At 37.2% G+C, this 11,060-nt stretch overlaps 1 protein-coding gene across 1 annotated transcript in view; it reads left to right on the top strand.

The window, feature by feature from the left end:
* ABCA12 (ATP binding cassette subfamily A member 12) overlaps positions 1–11,060 on the top strand; it is a 210,217-nt gene that overhangs the window by 72,754 nt on the left and 126,403 nt on the right. Inside the window, exons 4-7 of the mRNA XM_019632933.1 lie at positions 575–669; positions 2,747–2,844; positions 5,515–5,700; positions 6,092–6,270. Of these exons, the coding sequence (XP_019488478.1) occupies positions 575–669; positions 2,747–2,844; positions 5,515–5,700; positions 6,092–6,270 (558 nt within the window). The remainder of the gene's footprint in view (positions 1–574; positions 670–2,746; positions 2,845–5,514; positions 5,701–6,091; positions 6,271–11,060) is intronic.

Here is an 11,060-nt window from a genome sequence, read left to right as displayed (position 1 = left end):
TTTAACACCTGGTGCCACCTGTAATAACATCAACCACAGTTCCTGGAACAGACTAGATACTCAATAAATGTGTGTTCTTTTTTTTCTTCCTTGAATCTGTCTTACAAGTCTTACAAGTATTCATCTTTGACAATCTTCAAAATGCCATCTATAATTTAATATTCTTTCAAGGTTGACAAATAAGCAGACCTTTGCTTCCATCCCCCAAGCACCCTTGGACTCTTATCTATTTGGGATCTATCATCTTTTTAAAAGAAATATATATATATATATATGTATTATATATAAATATATATTTACTTTCACTGTCTTTTAAAAAGAATTTCCTTTCTACAAGATCAAAGTAAAAATATCTATTTTAAACCTCATTTTCTCTGAATAAAATGAACCTTGTAGGAGACCTTATGTATCCATTGGTGTATGGTTAGGTGAGCTCTTCCATTAAAATCCTAGAAAGTAGATTAAACATTTAAAAGTCCCCGGAGAGCCATGGGATTTGGCACATAATACGTTGCTGTAACTAACTGAAGTTAATGTGGGTGAAGTTATAGAGTTCTTGCTTTTTCTTCTCTAGTGCAATTCTGAGAAAGCCATCCAACCTACAGAAGAAGCACAACAATTTATCACTCCAGGGCACCCAAGTTCCAGAAAGAAGGCACGCATCACCAGGTACGCTGTTCTCTTCTGCCGAGTTTAGAACAGGCTTTTTGGAAAAGCCAGTACATGTCCAATCTTTAAAAGGGTTTATTCTTTTCACTTTTCAAATAAAAATGGAAAGCCTACCATATCCCTAAGAGATCCAAATGTTTATTACGGTTGCCTAAGTGTGGCAGTGCAATTATACAAAGTTCTCAAGAATAATTGGAAATTAAGTTCTTGCTGAAATACTCTCGGGGAGCAAAAGCTTAGCTGGTAATCATATGATGTTGAGAATTGCATACTTTCCCAGGATTGCCTAGGGACTCTTTATTTTCCTCTGATTAGATGATGCTGGGATGGTTAGAAAGCCCAGGAAAAAAAATCATTGGCTGGAATAACAGAGATTTATCCAAAACATTTCCTCTTACAGATGAGGAAGATGAGGCCCAACAAGGTTAAGTGCCCTGTCTGTAGCCATCCAGCAGAGCTGGTACTGCAACAGCCACCAGGCTGGGACTCTGTCAGCTAGACTCTCACTACTTCCACTCAGCCCTCAGTGTCACAGTCATTCAGTGTGACTGTATTTCCACCATTCACAGTTACGCCAGTGGCCCTCAAACTTTAGTGCAGAAAACTCTGGCTGAGCTTGCTGAGCCTCAGGCCAAGTGATTCTGATGCAGGCCGTCCTGGGAAACATACATGGAAGCCACACGTTGAGAACAAACTCAAAATAGCAGGACTATTTACATTCATTTGACAATTTTTATTGGATGCCCCTTATCATGTAGACCCTGTCCTAAGTCCTGGGGGCACATTAGCGAACAAAACAAAGATTCCTATAGGTTGGAATAGGGCTGTACTCTGAAAAACAAGAAGTACCTTTAAAAATGCCATGGAATATTTAAAATTTTATGACATTAAATAATTCCAATACAAGTTGATGGACAAAATGAGAAAAGTCCTGGATTGATGTGGTAGGAAGGTGGTGGTGAGTAGTTCTGAGGAGTTAATGTTCTGTGGCAAATGATCTATGGGTGTTTGGCTGAGGAGGTTATAGCAAAGAGCATAGTGTTGCATCCCAGGAAGCTTTGCTTTGCTCGGTAGCCACACGTTACGTTTCTCACCCGGACCAGTCATCTCACAAAAGAATTGCCTTGGTCTAGAAAAATACATTCGTAATGTTTTGAAACTGAATTTTTGGCGTGATGTTGGTTAATGACACTGTAGGAGTTTCAAGTATTCAGTTCTAGAATACATCACCTGCATATTGAATTGTGTGCTCACCACAGTTGGTAAATCCTCAGCCCTGTCGGCGCTATAATAAAGCCTAGGTACTAATGGTGATAAGTCACTGTATCTTTGACTATTAAGATTCTTTGTGTGAAGACAACACAGTATTTTTTGTCAAAAATTTATAAAAGTTAACATACAGTCTTAGCGAATGTCCATGCTATAGATCTGAACATACTCTTCTAGCCGATGTCCCTGACCCGGGGCACATTACGAAGAGTCCTGGATGAAGCCATTTTGGGAGCTCCTTAAGTAAAGGATACTGTAGTCTGGACTAATTGCTTTACCCATTTATTTGATCTGAAATATCATTCAGAAGCCACTTTGGGGAGGAGAGAATTTACGATCCTAAGCAGATTTCAGCCTCCCGATTGAATAATTAAAAAGAAAAGCATTACTACCAGATGTGCATTGGCGGATCCTTTGAACAGATGTTGGAGATGATGGATCTGTGGAGTTTGTGGGGGCACCTCACATCCTCCAGGCCTGCACAGAAATGATTCCGTTTATTAGGCAATAATATTGGTGATGAAGTTTAATGACATAAACTGGAAGGAAAGCAAATCACATCTGAAAGGATTGGAAAACAACCAAGAGCACACCAAAACTATCACAATTTTATGTGAAAAGAAAAATGATAGAATTTGCCATTTTGACAGTATATAAAACTTTCATGGAAGATGCATATTTGAGCACATTCTTGTTGTGGGATGTATGAGGGTGCAGTGATATTTATGGGTTCTTATGTGAACCTGCCCATCTGTGTGTGTGTGTGTGTGTGTGTGTAGAATCTAATCTGTTCTTTTTTCTACTACAGCCACAGTATTTCCCAGTCCAAGTTCTGATTTGGAAAGTACTGGAACAGATACTTTCAATGGTACTCAAGTCCTTGCCAGGATCCTTGGTTTGGAAAAGGTAATTTTACTCAATTTTATAATGAACTGATAATAAAGAGCTAACCTCATAAGTTAGTAAAGGAATCGTCTCAACAGGAAGAGGCTTGGGCCATCTTTCCCATTTGGAGAAATATCTCCGGAAGAATCTTTTCTTAGGAGCTCTGCAATTAAAAAAAAAAGCTTAATTTTGAGACATTGCAAATTCTTTAAGATCTTTGATATTTATTTACTTTCCTGTTAGGTTCCTTAATCAAACCTGAGATTTTTCTTTTAGTAATAAATGGGGTGGTATATATGTGATCTTTCTATTTTCTGAAGCAGGGAAGGGGAAAAAGCTATATGAAAGCAAATGAAGGTATAGCACTCGTAAAACTTGCTGCCTCATTCATACTGATAATACCTTTGGAAAAATTGAGAGCAATGGAAAACATCTCTCCAAAGTAGTAAAGTTCTTTTCCTTAGCAGACTTTAGAGAGCTTATCTACAGATTTCCCTCTGTTTACCAGTCATTTTCTTTAAGATTCCAGATTGCAAGATACTACACATAATTTCTATCAATGGTATAAACTGGCATCTATGAACTAAATGTGTGTGTGTATACAGGGATTTTAAGAAATGGAATTTTAGTGCCTTTAGGCAGAATAGGTACTCTTCTATTAACTATAATCACACTTTTCCTCATTGTCTTTCATCCAGCCAGATTCATACATTTATTTGGCTGGCCCTGATAGGTGTTTGAGCCCTACTTTACATACTCTTTAGAAATTTAGAAGAGGGCATTTAAAACATTTTGCAATAGACAAATCTCTCTCTCTCTCTCTCTCTCTCTCTCTCTCTCTCTCTCTCTCTCTCTCTCTCTCTCTCTCACACACACACACACACACACACAAGCATTTAAAATAATATATCCATATCTTATGTAGTTCACATTTCTGCCTTCTGAATCATGGGGACGTATCTCTGACTTTTATTCATATTCCAGTGATTATAACCACTTCAGCTTCATTTGTCTGTTAGTTCCCTTGAGTTAACACTCTCTATAACTCAAGCATCTCAATAAACTGATCTATGTTTATTGAGCCAAAGGACAACACAAAAGTAGATGCTAGGAAAAGGCACCATACCCACCAAAGCAATTCTGTTAGTGCCGATTGAAATATAAGACTTTCTCATTCAGTCCAGAGTAGACGTTAAATGTCTAGTTTCAATAATAAATATACTTGAGATACCTAAAGCACCCTGTCTGGCCTAGGAAGCCCCCAATGTGCTCAGTTAATTCCAATTTAAAACCATCCCAAATTGGACTACTGTGAAAACTAGGGAGTTATGCTTTTCCATTCTATTTCTTCCATATTGGCTCCTAGAAGCAAAAGCCTTGCATTGAGTCAGTTATAGTCTTTAATATCTAGAAGAGCAATGCTAGTCACAAAAATACCACTTCTTGGGTTGAAACCCCCAAGTTCTCTTTGTCATATGGAATAAAATCACATAATTTTGTGAGGCAGCACGGAGTCATGTATCCAATGCAGATAAGTCAAAAATGAATTTTCTATGTATAGATACATATTTTGAGAGTAGTTGGAGCAGGGAAGGGATGTAAAAATTAGGATGACATATTGATGCCTGTGTCAGCAACCTCTGATTCCTCTTTCTTTCTCTTTACTGCTTTCTGCAACCCTTGCAAGAATGAGTAGAGAAATCATTTTGGGGTGAGTTTATGTGCAATGGTAGGGAGGAGATATGGATGAATGACTAGAAGACCTGGCACTTACAGTATATCCTAGAATAAGTATATCCTGTTTTTTTCTATTACCTTTAGAAGTTGGGTCACTGGAAGGCAGAGTGTAGATTTTGTGATGCAAACTAAAGGGGAGGATGAAGTTAGTTGGCCATTGTTTCTCAGGGCTATAAGAATTAATTATTAAGAAGGACCCATTAACAATTACTACTAAATATAATTGGCTCTGTAATTATCTAAACATGTTCATAACAGTGAATGTGATCAATATTATAGCTGAAAATAGTGCTGCATCTGTGATTGGTCTGCACGGTGAAATATGTGAGGGACTTATTATGATTCCATAATAAAAATGTTTTACAATTATTGCTTTTGGTAATTACATATTTTATTGTATTTTCATATATGTTTTCTTCACATGCATAACTCTTAAATGAAATAATTGTTTTACAAATGAAACATGATCTATGTTTGCTCACTTCTCTGAATAAACACTGTTGGTCTTGAGACTAGACTCTTAAGCTCCTATTTCCTGGAAATCTTCCAAAGATCATGGCTAATTTCCCAAAAAGTGTCACAAAGAGCTAGGACACCTGAGTCTCTGTTGCTAAATGCCCAAGAAAAACTAAGATTTTTCAAGCCTGAAGATTTTTGTTAGAAAAAATCTGGTGCATTTGTGTTCTTTGGTCAGCGAGGAAATGAGTCCAATTAAACAAATCATATAAAATTATTTCAATCATAACAATGAAAAAAATTATTACATTCACACACTTTCTCAGTGACTTTTCATGAGTAAACCCAGTGTTTTTTTAGTGTTATTTTAATAATTGCTATAATACAGGACCTTCAAATCACTATGGTGAAGATAGGTCAGTTTACTTGAAGACTTGAATACTTTAATATCTATATTTACTAACATTATTATCCCACTCGTCTCATGCACAATTCTAGCTGTTAAAGCAAAATTCAACTTCGGAAGATATACGAAAAGAACTGTGTGGGAGCTATCCAGGATATATTGCTGATGACACCTTCTCTTGGACCACTCTAGGGAAAAATGTTTTTAACAAATTTTGTCTGTCCAACATGACACTTTTAGAGTCTTCTCTCCAAGAACTAACAAACCAGTTCTCTCAGGTGAGTGTAAATATTTTAATAATATCAAGATCTCCCAAACCAGGTCCTAAGAGAAAAGCAAAAATATTACTCAGAATCTAATTTTATTTAAAGAAGTTAATTTTAATTTCTCAAAATACCATTTTAAATATTTTGTATTAACCATAGCTCTGTGAATCAAACTTTAAATATGCCAATTTCTGTAGGTATAGGAAAAATATGCAATTATGTTTAAGAACATTAGAAATGGTAGTTTGTTTTCCCAAGTAAAAGGTGACTTCCCACTCAATGAAAATCCCAAAGAATTATTTATGTGAAAACCTAGGTTTTTAATGCTTTCAAAGTCAGTAAGCCATGTGATTACAAGTGTTAAAGTCTCATTTTGTCCTGTTTGTGGTTTCTTTCTTTTAAGATATCAAGGGATCCCAATAACCAGAAGACAGTATTTCAGGAAATGGTCAAAGTATTGTCCTTTTTCTCACAAGTGCAAGAGCAAACAGCTGTGTGGCAGCTTCTCTCTAGTTTTCCAAATGTGTTTCAGAATGATACATCACTAAGCAATATATTTGATGTTCTTCGAAATGCAAACAGGTAAGAAAATGTGAGAATTAAGTGGGGTGTTACTAGTCACAAATAAAGAGTCCCTTTTTCTTTAGCTGTTATTTGTGAGGATCACTGGCAGGTAGGTAATTTAAACACAGGCCCAATAAGCCTTCAGCACCTTATTGCAGATTTTATCAATGAAGGTAAGGGTATTAGTTCAGCAAAAAAGAAACACACACTGTGGTCATCAGGGTGTTTGAAATGTACACGAGAAAGTGAGGAGGGATGCTAATCTTAACAATGAGGTTGTTAGTTGGGATCCCAGAGCTTCTGAGAAAGGGTGTTTGTATAGCGGGACCAGTGGTAGATGGGAACATTGACTCAGGATCATTCAGAGACAACAAGAGCTCTGTGTATCCAGCATTTAAACTACCCAAGAATAAACTACCTCATTGGGTTTTTATTGATGGCATCCAATATAAAACATCACTGTTCGTTAGAGTTTTGAAACAAGCCACCTCAAGGGGATTGGCACCCCTCATGTGCAGCTAGCCTGTAAATGATCTTTCTAAGCCTGCATTTTGGATTGGTTTCATTTGACATAGATGACAAAAATATCTGAAAAGTTTTACAGAAGAAACTCCTTGTAAAGGCTGCATTCCTCATAAAAGAGATCAGAACATGCCAGCACTTAGAGTTTAATAGTCTGGCACTTTGGTTTTGACTGTCCTGTCTAGTTAATTTGAAAATGTGCATTAAAAGATCAACAACTTATCAAAAGTTGAATCTACTCAGTTACTGAGTGCCTATTACATACCAGACATTTTATTGAGCCCTTCATAGATACATATACATATTACATTAAATCCTACAGCTAAACTATCATTTATTTTATAAATAAGGTAACAAAGGGTCATAAAATTTAAATATTTGATGCATGTAGCTAAGAGGGTTTAAACCTGGGTTTTCTAACTCCAGAACCCAGGCTGCCTCTCTAATATGTTATTTTTTTATTTTTAAAAAGATTTTATTGGGGAATCGGGCAAGAGGAACAGAAAAGTTGCTGTTCTTTTGTTCTTCAGTCTAGTTGTGGAGGATGTTGCTTCACTGGCCCATGTTGGTATTATCATTGCTCTCTTCCTGGGTGAGGCAGTTGCTCTCCAGCCATTGGACGGCAACTCACAGTGGCTCATGGCAGCTCATGGCAGCTGCCGGCCAGCCCCTTTGCAGCCTACGTGGTCACTGGCGACTCATGGCAGCCTGGCTCCAGGTCAAGCTGTTGTTCACCATTTCAGCCATAGAGGGCGCAGCATCACTGGCCCTCATGTGGGATCCAAACGGGGGCCTTGCTGCTCAGAGCTGGCGTCCCAAGCCAACTCTTAACCAACGCGCCACACGTCCGGCCCCTCTAATATGTTATTAAGAGTACATTCCATCTTTAATGTCTGAAGCACCAGACAAGAGTATCCTCGTCTTCTTTGGAAAACTTCCAGGAGCTTATGTTTGTTCAAAGACCTTATAATAAGCCATTATGTTGGCATATTAATCTCATTCAACCCTCACAACAGCGCTTTGAGATTGAGACAACAGATATCCCAATTTTATAGAAGAGGAAACAAACCCTCACGGAAGTCAGATGACTTCAATTAGTAAGTGCAAAGGCAGGACCGGAACTGCAGGAATCTGAATCTCAGTCCTGTACTCTTTCCACAATAGCATGTCATGACTAAATTATAGGAGCAAGATACTAGGAAGTCTGAAGTTTGAATCTCTAGATTGGTTCTCATTTTAGCACTTGGGGACATTTTCACTCGCCCAGATTTTGACACTCGACCCTCTTCCTCCTATTTATATTCTTTTTTAGAAAGCAAACAGATAAATCAATCAAAGGAGAAGAGGGATAGTTCAAATTGTATAGCGTAGCAATGAAAAGATTCCAAATAATAGTTATACCATATAAGATATCACTACACACTCACTAGAATGGGTAAAATTGAAAAAGATGGACGGCCTCAATTGTTGGCAAGAATACAGAGCAAATCCAACTTTCCTACATTGCAAGTGACAGTGTAAAGTGATACAGTCATTTTGGAAAACAGTGTGACAGCTTCTAATAAAGTTAATAGATCCATATGATGTAGCAATCTTCTCTTGGGTATTTACCCAAGAAAATGAACACATATGTCCATGTGAAGACTTGTATGCTAATGTTCATAGCAGATTTATTTATAATAGCTAAAAATGGGGGAGAAAAACAAATATCCATAAACAGAATGGCAAAAAATTGTAGTTTATTCATACATTGGGATTCTACTCAACAAGAAAAATAAACAGATTACTGAACCACACAACAAGATGAATAAATCTGATGAATATTATGCTGGCAAAAGAATCCAGACCAAAAGAGCAAACCACACACACATACAGGATGTGTAGAACATTGTATTATTTTATTTGTATGAAGTTCTCAAATTGGCAAAATTAATTTATAGTGTTAGATATTAGATCAGTGTACCCTGGAGCAACTCTTGGGAGCATGAGGAAATTTGAGTGGGGGGAGGGGGGGTTATGAAAATACTTTGTATCTTATTAGCATGGTGGCTCCATGATTATATAAGTTTGTCAGAATTCACTGAACTGTAACCTAAAATAGGTGCTTCATTTTGTATGTAAATTATACCTCAATGAAATTTTATTAAAAACAACAAATAAAAAAAAACCCAAAAGTCCCACAAAATAATATTCAGGAGAAGGCAGAAGACCCAAAAAGTACTTTAGGGTAAAAAAGAAATGAATAAAAATGCTTTAGGCATTATTTCGGTAGAATAATAACATAGGAAGGACATTGCACTGTGCCTTTTTAATTCTCTTAAAATTTAAAATAAAATGATTGCATATTATAGCATCATGCAATAGAGTATGCTGTAAGGTGACAATTGCAAATGTGGTAAGCCAGCCCACATAATAATAAAGAAGAAAAAAGAAATAGCTGGAAGAAATAGCTTCAAATTATTTTTAAAGCAGGTGACATTTGACTTGTAACTAATCAGAACAACTCTTTTTTAAGTGGTCAACTTTTATTTACTTATATAATTTAGTTTTCTTGCTAATTTATAATACTTGTTCTTTCTATTATGATAGCCCCTAGCCACATGTGATTTTTGACTTACACAACTGAATTTTTTACTTTATTTAACTTTAATTAATTTGAAATTTAAACAGTGACACTTGATTCAGTAAACGGTAAAACTTTTAAGATGTTTAGAATGATGTGGGTATGTGAACCTGCTTTTTCACCTGTAAATCTAAGGAAATCTAAATATAGATTAAGTATTCTTAAATGAAATTTTAGTATTTGAATTGAGGTGACCCATAAATGTAAAATACATGGTGAATTTTGGAGACGTAGTACAATAAGAGACTTAAAGTATTTTATTAATAATTTTTATGTTGTTTAGATGTTGAAATGATATCTTTTGGATGTTGGGTGAAATAAAATATAGTGTTAAAATTAATTTCCTTTTTAATGTGACTATTAGAAAATTTAAAATTGAATATATGGCTTGCTTTATATTTCTGTTGGAAAGCCCTTTTTTAAACATTTTTTAAAGTTAATTCTTTTTTACTATTGTTTTTAAACTGACAGTGTCATTAAAAGTCATAATTTTCTGGGCTAGCCGAGTGGCGCGTTGGTTAAGAGTTGACTTGGGATGCCAGCTCTAAGCAGCAGGGCCCGGTTCGGATCCCACGTCAGGGCCAGTGATGCTGCGCCCTCTATAGTTAAGATGGTGAACAATAGCTTGACCTGGAGCTGGGCTGCCGTGAGTCGCTGGCGATGGTGTAGGCTGCAGTGGGGCTGCAGTGGGCTGCCGTGAACTACTGTGAGTGGCTGGCAGCCAGCGTGAGCTGCCAAGAGCCAATGTGAGCGGCCGGACAGCAGGAGACCAATCTGCCTCACTTGGGAAGAGTGCAATGATAATACCAACATGGGCCAGTGAAGCGATGTCCTCCACAACTAGACTGAAGAACAAAAGGACAGCAACTTGTCTGTTCCTCTTCCTCGATTCCCCAACGCTGTTCCCCACTCCCAATAACCCAATAAAATCTTTTAAAAAGTCATAATTTTCTTACAAATGACTGTTATCATCAAATTATGGTCTCATTGACTTATCTTACTCTATGAATGCCATATACATCTTCATCATTTTTTTTAAGTTGCAAGTTGTTATATAATAAAATCACCAACACCAGATTATATAATGTTAAGGTTATGACAGAAATAGCAAAAGTGAGCAATCTCAAAACATCAAGAAGGGTATATGAAAAAATATTCATGATTTTCATCATTTATGAGAAAGAAGCTATACTGAGATATAAATCAAAAATTCTGTTTTAAGCTATTTTTATTTAAGAGGCAACTTGTTTTGGGTAACTTTGTTTTCTTTTTTTTTTAATATTTTTATTTGGGAGTTGGGGAATGGGAACAGTGTTGGGGAAGGGGAAGGGGAACAGACAAGTTGCTGTCCTTTTTGTTCTTCAGTCTAGTTGTGGAGGACGTTGCTTCACTCGCCCAAGTTGGCACCATTATTGCACTCTTCCCGGGCGAGGCAGATCAGTCACCGGCTTCTGGATGAACGCTCTCTGCGGCTGCTGGCCGCTAACGCTGGCTGCTGGCTACACACGGTAGCCCATGGCAACCCACTGCATCAGGGGCTGCAGCCTAGGCCGTTGCTGGCGACTCATGGCTGCCCAGCTCCAGGTTGAGCTGTTGTTCAGCATCTTAGCTGTAGAGGGCAGTGTCACTGGCCCTCATATGTGGGATCTGAACTGGGGCCCTC

The sequence above is a fragment of the Hipposideros armiger genome, unplaced genomic scaffold, assembly GCF_001890085.2.
Source record: "Hipposideros armiger isolate ML-2016 unplaced genomic scaffold, ASM189008v1 scaffold_1198, whole genome shotgun sequence".
Lineage (NCBI taxonomy): Eukaryota > Metazoa > Chordata > Mammalia > Chiroptera > Hipposideridae > Hipposideros > Hipposideros armiger.
This window is presented reverse-complemented; position numbering and strand designations above follow the sequence as displayed.